At 33.6% G+C, this 16379-nt stretch overlaps 1 protein-coding gene across 1 annotated transcript; it reads right to left on the bottom strand.

Annotated features, from left to right (window-relative positions):
• Positions 1-7377: 7377 nt before the first annotated feature.
• On the bottom strand, positions 7378-10811 carry LOC106669113. Its single transcript, XM_014398391.2, has 2 exons — positions 10643-10811; positions 7378-8190 (listed from the first exon to the last, which is right to left on the bottom strand). Exons 1-2 carry the CDS (start codon positions 10694-10696, stop codon positions 7546-7548), a joined length of 699 nt encoding a protein of 232 aa, XP_014253877.1. The 5' UTR covers positions 10697-10811; the 3' UTR covers positions 7378-7545.
• Between the last annotated feature and the right edge of the window lie 5568 nt (positions 10812-16379).

The raw sequence follows: 16379 nt of genomic DNA, 5'->3' as shown, positions 1-16379 counted from the left end.
ATTTCTCTTGAACCATAACGCTATATAAAAAAATAAAAAGTACGTATTTAATATTTTTTAGTCTAGTTTTAAATTTTTACTTTTTTTTGGAGAAAAATTATACAGGGTAACTCCGGCCCAGTTGAACTTCAAATTACACCGATCATCCGATTTAACTCCATTTGACTATTTTCTATGGGGCCATTTAAAAAACAGTGTTTACGCTAATCATAACCCAGCAACCTCAGTTGAAGAACTGCGGCAAAGGATAGAAAATGCTTCTCAACCGGTGAAGAGTGGCTAAAAAGAGCAAATCTTTGCATCATTAAGCAAGGCAGGCAGTTCGAACATGAAATTGACTAATAAATTACAAACCAAATGACTTGTTTTTTAAATGTTTTTTTGCTATAACTTTGTCATTTTTGGACGTATTTAAAATCCGATTGCGCTATTGTTTTCCGAGTAAAAAATCCTGTAAAATGATGTGTAGGATGTGTAGGGTCGTATTTGAAATTTTGAGGTTTTAGTGGCCATGAGGTAATTTGAAACTAGAGTAAAATATATTAAACACGTATTTTTTTAATATCGCCATTGGTTCAAGAGAAATTCAGCCGGGCCATCCGACTATCGATCCCTATTCATCAAATTCACATAATTACAGTTAACTTCATATCTGGAGCAGAAACTGTATATACTGGATTAATTTTAAATATTTCTTGACTTTCGAAAAAGTATGACATGAGAGACTATTACACAAATTAAAAATATTTTTACCCTATGCCGATGACTATCATACCATAGGAAGAACTCTTTCTTCAACCAGAAATCGCAGTTATCTGAGATGGAAGATGTACTTGCAGATGTGCCACAAGGGTCATTACTCGCTCCGTTTTTACTTCTGACATGCCCACAAATCAGAATGCGCTTACTGCCTTACACACAAATGATCTCACCTTATCAGCAAGTCTCTATCTTCTACATAAGCTTTCCTTATTAACATAATAACATAATACCAAATGTCAACAATTTGAAAATGAAACTGATTTTGGAAAATAAAGTTTAACCCCTCAAGGTCACCAAGAAACAGTTTTTTTCCATCCGCCCTGAGACTTGTCCTAACACATACTTAAGCAACAAACCACTTGCTCAATTCGACAAGTAATCTATTTAGGACTTACATCTGAAGAAGGCTTACTTAGACTTCACACACAGTTTAAAAAAACAGATTCTTAAACGATTTAAAATGCCAACGATCAAAATTACAATTCAAGTCAAATCTTTAAATATATAAACGAAACCTATTTGGTTGTATGGGTGCCATGTTTACGGATCGGTCAAATATTCCAATACTCAGAGATAACAGTTTTCCATAAAAGATTTTATGACTATTTGTTTCATCCCTTCCTGATGTAAACAATAAAACACTAAACAGAGATCTTCACATCTCAACTATTTTGTGTTAATTACTGTTTCCAAAACATATTACACACGTTTTTACACAAATTACAAGATCACACTAAACCACAAATACAATTATTCCATTCCGCACAATTATCCCATAGACGACTGAAGAGAATATTGATCAGGGACCTATTGAATGATTAATCCAGAGCGGATGCCAACGGATTGCTTTCTCTGTAACATTAGTAATGTCACACTCACAAATTGAAATCCTATCTGCTGGTTGTACATAATACATATACAATTGTACAATTTAATGAAGTTAAAATAAAATTAATAAATGTTTGGAAACTCTTGCCTAGACGAATTTTCAATTTTCCATGTTTATGGCATTTGAAGTCTTTCGTCATTTATGTAGCCTATTTAGTGTAAAAAACTGCCTTCCCAAATAAAGCGTCATTCATCAACTTTCTACTAGAAGAAGAACGGATGTGTAACGTTTTTACAGCATAAATTGGACGGCAATAGAAATAATCCGAGATCGATCTAAAAAATCGCTAGTTCTGAAAAGTGGTAGTTTTTCAATTCTGGATATACTTTTCTTTAAAACTTATCGTCCTAGTGAAATAATTATTTTCTCAATTAGTAGAACAATAATAGCCAAACTATTACTTGCTAAGCCACGCAATTTATTTAAAACACTCAGAAGCGATGATAACGTTTTATTTCGATAAAAAAAAGTATAACATTTTATCAAAACTTTAGGTTGTTAGTCAAAATTAACGATGCACTATTATTAACCACAGCTAGTTAAAAATGCATGCTATACTACATAGTATAAGGCAAATAAGACCAACAAATATTGGTTGTAAGAGAAAAAATAGATTTTAAGAAAATTCTAATGCCAAATTTTGACATTTCTTTAAACGACTAATTGACCATAAAAATTGTTTGAAAAACGGAACATTTTAGCGTTTGGTGCTAAAATAAAACTTAGAATGGACACGAAATTTCATCCGCATGGAGTTTAATTAGTGTAGCTAAAAAAAAATATTAAACAATAATTTAATTAAAAACATAAACAAATGAAAACCAATTGTTCTCCTGAAATGAAAAACGATCGCTACCCAGTAATCGTGTTTCCCAACATGGGGGCAATTTTTTGTTTTAAGGGGTGTTATTTCCAAAATAACTTCTTTAGATTTTTAATCAACTGTGTGCCGATTCANATTATCAAGTATATTAATTTAGATTTTAAAGGTCCTAATTCTAGAATACTGACAAACGAATGTTTTTTTTTATTTTTTTGTTTAATATTAACATGCAAATAGAAAGGGGCTATTCGCGTTTTTATGGAAATTCAACTAAAATTTCAATAAATATTAAATAGCACCGTAAATGTAATCTCATAGTTTTATATAATTTGTTACCAATTCTGACTTTTGTATATCAACACCTCTACAATTTACTCCAAAAATATAAAGAGATGAATTTAAAATAAAACGTGGTGTTTCAACTTTTATATACAAACCATACCGTGCAATTTATAATCCGTTTATTTTTGCAACATAATTTTAATGTTAATGAATTTTATGAGCCCAAGCCGCATAATTTAAGAAATATATTTAATCGCACAAAATTTGATATCTGAGATCAATACAATCGATGATTTTCCTACAGAACAAAACCGCAATATTTCATATGAAATAATATTAATGAGTATTTTGCTATTGCGAATTAATATAACTGATTTATCAGGTGATAGAAAATAAATAGAATGAAATATGAAAAATTATAATTTACATGAGGTAAACTGCATTTTATCTGATATTTGGTTAAATTTGGAAATTTCAGCCAAATCATTGGGAGTTATTTTCTCTTTTTCTGTTATCAGATCTATGAATTTCACTGAAATTTACTCTCCTTTACTTTCCTTGGATAATGATTAATTAAATTCACTTATTTCGTGGTCCGCTTGACCAATTAATTTATTACAATTAATTAAGGTTTTTAGTTGAGATAAAAACGTCAATGGCTATCGTGACCTCAAGTGGTAGAGCAGCGGCGTATCAAGCCGAAGATCGTGGGTTCGCATCCCGCTCGTGCCATTGACTTTTTTATCTCAACTAAAAACCTTAATTAATTGTAATAGTGATTAATGATGAGCTAATATTTCTCACCGATGAATCTGTTTTAGTGAAAATAGTCAACTATTTTGCGATGAAGTACAATTGGGATTTACCAGATGCCCTTTTCAAAAGTACTTTGGACTTGAATCTCAGGTGTCGTGTTCCAACCAACCCTTTAGCGTACACTGATAGTTTATTTATTTATTTTTTATTGTTACTGATTGATGTTATCATATTTGGTGTCTCTTTATATTGGGCTTTAAAGCAGTATAATTTATGGTAAAAATTTAATAACATCACAAGATGAGTACCAGATCAAATAATTTATTCACTCTCATATTCGCTTCAACTTCCCAACACGAAACATGGTTTTCGGGATTTTAATGAAAATTGTTTACTGTGCTTTATGAATTATTCTATAATGATTTTACCAGTAATTTTAAAGTTTATTCAGTGAGCCCTTTAATGTTATAGATTATGTATGTTAGGGGGGACAGAAAGGATTTAAAAAAGTTTAAGTGAGACATGGCACAAAAACGATTGGGAAACACTGCTGTAATCAATATGCTACCAACAGTTATCATAATGAATACAACATATCTTAACGAAATAGTGGTAGAAATTCAGACCCATTTATTCTGACAGTTTCCACAGTTTCTGATGGTTAAAAAGCGAGATATTGATAGACATTGACAATTAATTTTGAAACAAAAAACGTCTCAGCCACTGAGATGAAATTTTGACCCAGTGTTTTTGATGTAATGCACCCTATAAATCAGCGCTAATTATATTAATCTGATGGCTTATTAAACAAATTGTATTACTGAAAATCAGGAAATAATATATAAAATATATAAGCCTTTTTCGTTTACGATTCATTAACTATTCAGGATTAAAATTTTCGGTTAGTCGATATGTTCTAATTAACTTTTGTAAAACAATAGGTTTTTAAAAATTTTGCTGCGGGTTATCCTTCGATCTAGTTATCAAGTCGATACATTTAACAACCATATACTGAAAATATCCATCATCCTTTATCGCCCTGTCCTGCTGGCAACTAAATATCACCTTTAAACAGTTGTGGATTTTTTCCTCAATGAAATTAAAGAAATAAATCAGGGGTGTAGTTCTTCTAGTGAATATATTCAATTTTCGAGGGTGGAAAGCAAAGATGTGGTTCTTTCAGAGCCTCGACGTTGATATGTGAGGTGGTGGCCGAATTTGCTGTTTCCCATCGGCATATCCTGGAGGATTCCGGCCGGGGTCACCGGCTCGAAACTCATTTCCCCCTTTAGACGCACCCTTTCAACCGCCATTATTCAATTATATGGAAGCACCTGCCTTAAAATTATTAACGTCTACGTGATTTGGAAGCAAAATCTCCAGGTCTAGTGGGGCCCCTCCCTTAACTCAACCCCTTAGGTAAATAAATAAACGCAATGCATATCAATTCACGAGATCCTGTACGCCGTTCCCCCGTATATCTTTACCGGGATATAAATTCAAGATATCAGAGCTAAACACAATTTTTCTCGGCGTCCAACGTGGTTTTTTTATTGAGATAATTTGCACCGGTTTTTTTTTCTATCTCTCTTTCATTTTGTTTCAAAGAATCCAATCCAATTTCGTGTTTTCCCCTCCTTTATAATTAGACCGTTTCTGAGTGAAATAAGGGAGAAGAGTTTATCAAAGGTTTTAAGTCGGGACAAAGGCATTGTTGCTCCCGCTAATCTGATTGTTCCAACGACAATGTAAAGCAAGCTCATTGTTATCCGGGAGCGTTCATAAACCATCTACTTAAGGGTTTATCCAGCATAAGAAACGGCGGCTTAGGGACCTTTCCCAACGAGTCTTTCAAGTGGCCATCAATGATAATTGGTCTTTTTGTCGCAATGATATCCAAATTCAGAAATAAAGCAAGTGAACAAACTCAATAAACTGAAGGTAAATAAAAATTTCAAGTGAAACATAACATATCCTGTAGATTTATTGAAGTTTTTTAACAATAAAAAATAACAAGTGATCCAAAATAGAAATATTTATTTATTGTAATGTGATTTGTGGATGTGATCATTAATAGTGTTGCAAAACAAACCTTTTACTTTCAAATATAGAAAATATAGTGTATATACAACCCTTTCTCACTCGCTCCCCTTCTCACTCCCTCTCTCCCTCCCTCTCCCTATTTCTCTATTTTTTAATTTATCCTTCTATTAGCTAATGCCTTTTGGTTTTATTACCTTTTGTTGCGGGTACGAAGTATGTAAATGCTTTGTAATAAGCATAAATAATTCTTTTTTTTTTACTGGGGCTTCCGACATCTAGGTCATTTCAGCCCCAAACTAAGTCAATATGTCAATATTCTATTTACACTTTCAAACACTGCAGTCATACATATAAATACATTCATTCACATAAATACATCCATACTATACACTCATTCCGTTTGGTCGGTGGGATACTTGATATTCCTCCACCGACCTATACTTAAACTAATCAAGATTGGGGTCGATGGAGTACTTGTATAAATATTCCGCCATAGACCCCGAACACACACACTCATACGCTCTCAACTTTCGAGGGGCGATGATGATGTTATATTTCACCCTCACCCCTCGCCATTCACGCTAATAAATACATGAACTCAGACAAAACATATAGACACAGCACATAAGACATAATATATACAATAAAACACCCCAATTTCCCCTAAAAAGCAGAACAGGGGACTCTGAAACTCGCTAACGTGTTCGAGAACTCTTCTTAGTCCGGCCGCATGCCTACACGCTCTCTGTATGGAGCCAAGGCATGACACGTCTCTATTATGTGGGACACATGGAACATCCTTTCTCTGCTTAAGGGGCACCTGCCCGTATGGCCAATCCTTAGTCGGGTAAGGACGATCCATCGTCTCTTGCTCAGTCTCTCTGAGGGCCATCTACCGGTCGTGCTTTTGACTCGCAAGAACCTCTCCGACGACCCGGCCTACTGACCCTGCCATCTTTCTTTTATCATATTTTTTACTGCGTGTTTAGCGTCAGGGGGCCTGATCGTTTTTAGTCCGATCCGAAGGGTGGGACGTACCGGCTTTTGCCGCCTCTTTACCCTCCAGGCCGACCTGTCCGGGAATCCAGACAACAACCACCGTTTTTTCGAGAGGCTCCAGCTCCGCGTATTTCTCTAACAAAAGCACGACGAGAGGGTCCACAGAGAACCTGTCGCGTATAGCCCAGACAGCGCTCAGAGAGTCGGTACATACGAGGAAGGCTGAGCCCTCCCCGGTCCGCACCGCCTCGAGAGCGTGCCAAATCGCACACAGCACTGCCGTGTATACGCTGCAATGAGGGAGCAACGACCAAAAGGTGGTTACTCCCTCGCTATACACAGCACACTCCACACCATCGCCGGTCTAGGACTCGTCTGTAAAAATCAGACGAAAACCGGCGTATCTATTTTTAATTCAAGGAACTTAGACTTGTAGAGGTATGGCGGCGTACACGATTTGGGCAAGTTCGCCAAAGCGTCGCGGACGAGTACGGCCGGAAAGGTCCAGGGGGTGTCGGCCGGCGGCCCAACCGAAGCACCGTCCGCAGCGCCAATCTGGTCCATAAATAATTACGTATTGTTATAACTGTATTTATTTGTGTATTCTTTATAATGACAATATGGGGAAATGTATTTCTATAGTTTTATATTTATTTGTAATATTTTATAAGGGTGTTAATGAATTAAAAGTGGAGGTGACCACTCATAGTGTTGCAAAACAAAACCTTTTACTGTAAAATATAGAAAATATAGTTTGCATACACCCCTTTCTCTCTCTCTCTCTCTCTCTCTCACTCTCTCTCTCTAAAATAAATAAATTACATATGGTTATAACAGTATTTATTTGTGATTTCTTTATAATGAAACATGGGGAGTTGTAATTCTATTGTTTTTCATTTATTTGCAACATGTAAAAAAGGGTGTAACGTACAGTCCGTAAAAATGTATTAGTGAAACGTTGATGTATAATTATCATTGATTATTTTTAACTTTATGCCACACAGGTGTGAAGAGATGTGATTAGGTTGTTGACGTCTGTCTGCAGCTTTGCTTTTGGCGGGTGAAGACAAGTTTGCACTTGGGCTTTCATATCTTTTCCAACTCTTATCATATCTACAAAGTACTGTTTCACGACGGGAACATCTTCTTTGAGTTCTTGGATCACCTTGATGACGTAACGAACGGCACACATAAAACCATGGGGCGAAACTATCGGTTGGCATGTGAATACGGCTTTGACAATGTCGGTACACACTTGGGTGATTTTCGATACTACTCCAACCGAGTCTGAGAAGATTTTGGCGGCATCTACGAAAGCATTGGTGAGGTTAGCACACTTGAAGAACTCCTTTGCGCTGGCAGTCTTCACTTCTTTGAGCTGGGTTTGTGCGGTGGTCATGCACTTTTCAGGAAACATGGGTTTCCATGTGGCTAAATCTTTCTCAACGGAGACGACAGGCTCGTGAATATACGTTAGACTTTTTTTCATCAACGAATCTTTAAAGTTTTTCATCTTCTGTACTCCGTTGAGCACTTTCTGTTTAAATTGTTGTAGCTTGTTGTTCATCCAATCCTTGAATTTTTGCAACAAGGTTTTTGCCTTCGCTTTGTTCCATTGTTCTCGAGCAGCATTGCACTGAAACCAACACATATTTTTTTAATGTCACAAAACAGAAGCGGTACAGCAAAATTATTGCTATAAACACTGGGGTCGGTAGCCGCAACGGTTTTGGCGTTGACACGGCACTCATCACTGTAAGGTTTAGGTCCTGGGTTCGAATCCAGCGGCCCTGTATTATAACCCGAATTACTTAAAAATGGACTTTTTTCAAAAACATTTTTATCATGCCATCGTTTCGATCTTTATTGAGATCATCTTCAGGGCTCAAAGTGTTTTCCGTGTAGATATGTAATTTTTGTGTGTCGTGTGCATTGGGCAGTCTCAACACGACACACAAGAATGATACATCTACACGGAAAACAAACACTTTGAGCCTGAAGATGGTCTCAATAAAGATCGAAACGTTGGCATGATAAAGAAAATGTTTTTCTAAAACCTACATGATACCAGACCGCACCTCACGATCTTCAAATAATCATTGACTAGGGTCGCTAAACACCACACATTTCTACTGTGAGTGAAATTTAAGTAAAGTTAAAAATTTATCGACATAAAAATGAAAATCCAAACTTTTTTTCTCATGTCAGAACAATTTTCAAAGTAATTTTTCGATTGTTTTGATTCCTATAATCTTCTTGCACACTTCTATAGTAATTTTTCTTTTTCTTCAATATAACGTCAACTTTTCAAGTCCCAAAATGTAACTTTGTTAAAAACCTTTGACTAGGTTTGTTCCGATTTTAGAACCTGGAAACTTTTCAAACTTTGCTGCCGTTGAGCAAAAAATCATTTTATTACAAATGCTCATTAATCAACGTAAATTTGTAAGTTGTAACTTGTTTTTACTATTTTCATAATATCCTACCAATGATTTTTAGTTATTATGACAAATATACAAACACTGTTAAATAAACTTTCCAATTGCAACGTTTCTAATCTTTTCTAACTAAAGTTCTTACATCAATTTTAAATGAGCCGTATTATATCTTCGTTAGTACGCTCCAAATTCACTATAAAATCCCTTTTATTATTTATCCAAAAATTACTTTTCAGAAATGAAGAAAGTTCCATAGTGATCTTATGCCCTATCTACCCCATTAGTCTTGCCCAAGCATTGTCCAAAATATTCTATATTAACTGTTCTGTCAAAAGAAAGATATGAGATAATATAATGTTTGGGTTTCTACTATAAATTGAGAAGAAATATTTATAAAAATGCAACTTTGTAATATATAGGAAATTATTTTTTGTATTTCTTAAAAAAAATGTTCACAATAAGGTAAATAATTTGTTTAATGTTCTAGGTTTGCTGAAGCACTAAATTAGATTCTAAGCTTTTGCAAATCAAGTCAATTTTGCCATTCATTGTTTTTTAAATCTACTTTGAATACTTTTCTGATAAAATTTTCGATAAACTGTATTCTACAATTATTCAGTCCAAAATTATTAAATTAAGCTACAAGTTAACACCATATTAAAAATATAACATTTTACATCCTGGATATCTTTTACAATCAATTTTTACAAAATTTTTACTTTTTTCATAACAATCTCTCCACCTTATTTAAGAGAGCATATACGGGCATGTAATGGCGCATATAAATAAATACAAATTAATAAACTTTATGTAATATATTCATTTTTAAGCTCTGCAAAGAAAAAGCCCAGGGAATATAAGAATAATATTTGCCTTTTAATTAATATTAAATATTTTATGTTATTAGCTGACCTTTGCGCTTGTCTTCTTTTGAAAAATGTTTCATAACAAAATTATTCTTTTTGATATTTTCACTACAAATTAAAGTTGTAACTTAATGTTTAAAATGAAACGAAAAGTGAAATGAACTTTACTGAGTTATTTTATTCAATTATTTACACAATCTTACAAAATGTACGAACTGTTTTTAAAAATTGTTTAATTTTTTCAGTTAATGAAAATTTATAGATCACATATGTACGGGGGGGGGCTCACACACAGCAATCATTTAAACATGAGATCCTAACAACCGATTTTAACAACAGTATTTATAAAATTTAAGCATATATTTTTAAATAAATTAAATCATTTTTTAAATGATACTATAAAAAATTATAGAACAATTGGATTGGACGGGATAAAGAAATATTATTTTACTACAAAATTTAGCAATTTAATAAAATGTCTGATTTTGATTTTCAAAACAATATACAGAAAATGTATAAAAGTGCCAAACAAACAAAACCAGCAAGACTGGGCGGACAATGATGACAAACTAACACGGTTAGAAAATCTATTCTACATTTGTACATTTGGGTAAAGATAACAGATATGTTGAAGAAGCATGATTTGAAACATATCGACCCAACTAAGAGAAAAAGTTACAATAGGTAAATTATAATATTAATATATTTTTAAACTTTAGAAAATTATCCATAATTACTTTCAGTAAGAAAAGAAAATGGTTATAACATGTGAGTTTTAATTTACCTCTGCCGCTAAGACGATGATTGCGATGCAGATAAGAAATTTCGGAGATATCATCGCTTCACGAAGGGTATCACGAGTGAACGATTTTTGAAGATGCCCAGGTTTTTATATCTTGCTTTATGATTTGAATTTTCTACCAAATCTCTTCAATTTCCAGCATCGAAAGTTGATTAATTATTTTTTAGTCCGATTCGAGTTGCTCTTGAAATTATAAATTGGTGATCGTTTTAATTAAAATTCGGTTCTTATCTCAAGTAGTTGTGTTTCTTGTTTGAGTTGTTTTAAATTATCCATTTTAAATTATGCAAACTTGTATTGTTTTTGAGAATTTTTCCTTAAAATCTTGGCATCTTTGTTTAGTAGTGTTTTATCATCAAACACAGAAAATTGTAAATTTTAAACTAAAAAAAATTTCAAACCACAAAACCCTTAATAATAAGTAACAGACAGAAATAGTATTAAACTTTTTAAATTTATATCTAATTTTCTCCATGTTATTCGCTTATGAAGAATATAATTCCTATGAATTCTTCTTTTAAATTAATATTTACAATATAAAAGCGTAAAATTATGTCATGTAAATATTATTATTAGATCTCTTTTTAAAATTCCGGTTGATTTAAAACGATAAAATGTTGGTAAATTTTTATACCCCAATTATTTTTCATCTAGAAATATCATTTTGAATTTTTCCTTCCAATCTCTTCAATTTCCAACATTAGAAAATTGATTATTCATTTTTCACACTTTATTAATAACTATTCGGTTCATCACAATATAACACTATATCGACAATCTTCGAAACTTGCTCACCATTAATTATCATGAATTTATATTCCTCCATCATCCTTTCCACTTACTGTGTCACTAATATAAATGATAGTCGACGGGGTACTCACTGTTCGACTGTGGTTCCTCTCAAACGCATCCACGCTAATATACACATTGTCATTCTTCATATACCCAAACAGGGACATAAAAATAGAAATGTTGGAAGCACTATATAAAATAAAACATTTCTGTTTTCTACAAAAATCGAAAAAGGTGATACTCCCTGGCGTGCTCAAACAGAATTCTCGTATCGCAAGGTAATCCTACACGCTCTCTACTTGGAGCCAAAAATTGACACACATCAATAAAGTGGGACAAATGGAGGTACAAAATTATGCATACCGAACAAATACGTTGGTTTTGGCCCAAAAGATATGTATGTGGTCAATATCGCATGGCGTATTCTTAAAGGGAGAGGTATGATCTGTACCTCGATGTAGACCTTCCAAGTGTCACCAATCGATCATATTTGCTTGATCTATGGAAGCTTCTTTGCCGATACGGTCCACTGAGGAGCCATGGAGTCAAGGAATGACATCCTTCAATTATGTGCGTCTCAGCGAGCAACCGCTGCACGCTTTCCCAAAATTAGTGCCCGTTTGTCAAATGCGTATAGCCAATCCTTGGGCCAATGAGGGATGGTCAGAGAATTTTTCATTCACTTCATTTCAGTCCCAAGGTATGCAGGTTTTTAATTTATATTACTTCAGAGTATATTTATATTAATATTTATTAATATATTATAGTATTTATATTAATTCCCCCAAAAATACCTTCCTTCCAATTTGCATTCCATTCACTCAAATAGAATGGTGGAAGTGCTCGAAATTGCTCCATTTCTCATACACTTACAGGTTATAACAACTCTTTTTGATGACCCCCCTTCTCATATACGTTCACGCTATTATATATATTCACTTCCAATATAGGCAAATTTTAAATTCCAAAGTAGTTTACATCGGCCGCACCTACAAAAAATTCAGGCAACGTAGCCAAGAAAACATCAAGGGTATTACCAAAAAAAATAAATTAAATAAATAAATCCACCTTTACTGAAGACGTCACACTACACGCACACACTTTTGATTACGCATCACATATTAAAATCCTACACAACTAATTATTCAGAAATCGTGAGATGCGGTCTGGTGTGATGTAGGTTTCAGAAAAACATTTTTTTTATCGTGCCAACGTTTCGATTTTAATTGAGCCCTGAAGATGATCTCAATAAAGATCGAACGTTGGCACGATAAAGAAAATGTTTTTCTGAAACCTACATCACACCAGACCGCATCTCACGATTTCTGAATAATTATCGATTAACGGTCACTAATCACCACACAATCCTACACAACATAACATGCTCCAAAATCACAAATTATTACAAACATTGGAAATTGAAAAGTCAATTAAAAAATCCCAGGTTCCACGTAACGTGTAACAAACCTCAAACCACTTTATTAAAAAAATGTATGTAAATTTAAAGCAGTTCTAAGTATTACTATTGCATTTTGGTATATTTTTTATTAATAGCTTACATTAAATTTAATTATATGATTACCAGTATATAATTAGTATATAATTTGTGAGTTTTGTTATTTTTCTCTGAAGATGGTGCGTGTGGAAAAGAAAATTTAATTCTTACCAGTCAAGTTGAGTTCCACAAAATTAACTATAAAAAAATCACGCACTATCTTAAATAAAACAGCTCATGTTTTCTTCAAAAATCAGAACAGGAGATCCAAATAATTGACGAGCTCATGTCTGGTGGCACACATCAAGCAATCTTCAATCTGAGCACATACTTTAACCTGGACATAAAAGTATGTACTCATTGTCAACCTCACATGACCTATTCTTAATTGGGTCATTTTGATCTCTTCTTTGATACAGGCTCTCCTAGGGAGCTATCGCAGGGACGCACAATACGCAAAAGCTTCTCTGCTAAGTCCTACTGACACTGATATTTCCATTGGATCATTTTGCATCATATCATTTGAAGCTAATTTTTGTCTTCTAACAGTGAGATAATAATGTAATTGAACTATATTTTATTACATTGTAGATTGCAATCAAATTTTGAGAATCAACTATGCCTGAGACTTTATATCTTTCCAAATACCTACGAAGAAATTATTCAAAGAATTTCCATTTCTTCAATATTTAAGTTAGTGATTTTAAAAAAATACCCTTAAAATCCTCAACCACTAAAAAACACATTCAATAAAAACTATCATATTTTATTTGAGAGGCACCACTGGAAAATGTCATCTAATTATATATATATATATATATATATATATATATATGTGTGTATATATATATATTGTATAGTGTTTTTTCCATTTCTATTTTCTTAAAAGTAAATAATAATTAGATGACATTTTCCGGTGGTGCCTCTCAAATAAAATATGATAGTTTTTATTGAATGTGTTTTATATATATATACTAATGTAAGGATTATTGTATTATAATTGTATTGAACCATTTAACCATTAGAATGAGTATGTTTAAAGGCCGGCCGAGGTAGCACAGGTAACACATTTCGTGTCTTCCTTGGACTCTCGATAATCCTGTCCAAAATATTGAAATGTAACGGAGCCAGAGGGCAGAGCCCCACGTAGTTACTTCCGGGGAGGTTTTGGCAAAGAACCGGGGCTACAAAAAGAGTAGTCGTAGTCACGAGTCAGTGGTTGATACTTGCACAGATTGGTCAGTTGGTTGCGATGATGACTGGGCTAGACCTTTGTTAGATTATGGGCAATGTGGAGACTTTGTGGTGACTTTATTATCGCCACAATGACGGATTCAAAAGAAAAGCCAAATCTGACAAATTATCGACTCTCCGAGATACGCGTTTCTCTATCTCTCTGCTATCGACACCATCTTTCCTTTTCTCTAAATCAACGACATCAGGATTGGGATTGGATTTACCATTCTCCTTCTTTCCTTCAATTATATATATATATATATATATATATATATATAATTCTACTCTTCAAAGATCCTGCCATCATTTTTAAAAAATGTTTTGTTTGGATCAGTTCTGTTGTAAACATGTCCAAAATGATTTCGGTAACGATTCCAATAAAGGGAATAGCACGTATTGTACGAATGGAACTGCCATATCATCTTTGCCAACTTGGTTTTGAGTAAACAGAATGATTATGCTGTTTTCCCTCCTTTTCACAACACACGTCATTGTCCCCCGGCTCGTTAGGTCCATTCAAATTCATTCGAATTGGCAATGCCAGCGATATATTTTCATCGTTATGTTGAGACACGCATTGCTTCTTGCTGCAGGATGACAACTGGAAAATGATTGGTAACAAATCGCGTTAGGAATTATTTGATTATTAAAAAAAATTAAAACTTCAAGGGAGAGAATTACAAGCAACCAAAACGTATTACAAGCTCAATTAGAAATAAAGAGCTACTAAAAGTTTTTAAATTTTATTAATATTCCTTTTTATATATTTTGATCTGTTTAATTATTTATTTTTATTCATTGTAAGAAAATACACTTAATTTTAAAGCTCCAATTGTAAAAATGTGTTCACTCAAAGACACAAAAGCCGGACATTTGTATTTATTTGTTTATTTTCAATAAGAATTAACTATTAAGATTAGGTGACTTAAACCGTGAACATAATATAACTTATTGTTTATCTTTATATAGTGAATACATTTTGCACTCTTTATATTAAAAATAAAGAAAATTTGCTCAATTTCATTCTATCCAGAGGCAACTTGTCGAGGGAGTTAATTGGTTTTTCAAAATTGTTTTCATTTTTAAATTTGAATAAAAAAATTAATTGTTCTTATTTTTTAAAGTATGATTTTAAGTCGAAAGGATTTCGCCTGGACAGATGCTCCGGCCAACGGCAGACAGTCCCTTGTGTGGGCGGCGCTCTACCATCCACGATGGTCTACAGTGGCCTGGAGGGTTCAAACGAAGAGAATGGTGGACCTCCGGGTTCGACGGATAGGGATGTACGTTTTGTTGCTCTTATCACCATTACCTTGGGTGAGCTCTAAAATAAAAGGCTTCATGAAAATAGCATAGTCTCAAGAGGCCCTGCATCAAGTAGAGAGGCATCGAGTCTATTCACAAATCAGCATCTTGCTTGGACACTTGAACATAGGAGTTCTGTTCACAGATGAGTGCCGGTTTGTTTGTAACAATCAAATGACCAAGACTTGTGAGAGAAGACATGGATATAGCTTTGCTTTATGTGAGATGCTTGAGTCACAGCCATTTCAAAGACTGCCAGTTAAGCCAGGAACACACTTACCCGATGCTACCCGACGCCTTGCCACGTTTTGGTGGGGTGTGCACATCTATCCGACGCAAGTACACGTCGCGTACAGTCCACAGCGTTTATCACAATAATCATTATCACAATCGCAACGCATCTTTTGTTCTTAATGCACTATTTTGAGCAAAACTTGTAATAAATTGTTAGCTAAATTTTAGGAGCACAACCATCTAATAAATTGTTTGTTAAACTTAATTGTTTTAAATAAAATTACTCCTAACCATCTAATAAAACAATGTTTATGAAAATTTATGCATTTTCGATCTCGTTTAATTTGGTTTACATTAAAATAACATGTTGTAATTAATATAACGACAAAATTACATGTACTTAGTTTGAAATTAACTAAAAAAATATGAGTGTCCTGTTCTCATGCTACCCGACATTAGAAAATGGTGTAATTTTACGAGCAAAACAATGAAATAAATTGTTAATTAAATTTTATGAGCAAAACCGTGTAATAAATTGTTCCAATTTTAGTATATGTACCGCCGAAGCGAGTACAATAAATTGTTAGTTAAATTCATTGTATCAACAAATCGTATTCCGGTGTTTTGATTAATTTTCTACCAAACCATTAAAATTAA

Source organism: Cimex lectularius, unplaced genomic scaffold, assembly GCF_000648675.2.
Source record: "Cimex lectularius strain Harlan isolate CLEC.00 unplaced genomic scaffold, Clec_2.1 scaffold472, whole genome shotgun sequence".
In the NCBI taxonomy this organism is placed as follows: domain Eukaryota; kingdom Metazoa; phylum Arthropoda; class Insecta; order Hemiptera; family Cimicidae; genus Cimex; species Cimex lectularius.
This window is presented reverse-complemented; position numbering and strand designations above follow the sequence as displayed.

What these genes read in the sequence shown, in the direction of transcription:
- LOC106669113 (XM_014398391.2), bottom strand. Translation starts at nt 10,696, where the DNA reads ATGATATCTCCGAAATTTCTTATCTGCATCGCAATCATCGTCTTAGCG. An exon ending in TCATCGTCTTAGCGGCAGAG is followed by an intron (nt 8,191 to 10,642) that starts GTAAATTAAAAC and finishes TGTTGGTTTCAG; the next exon opens with TGCAATGCTGCTCGAGAACA.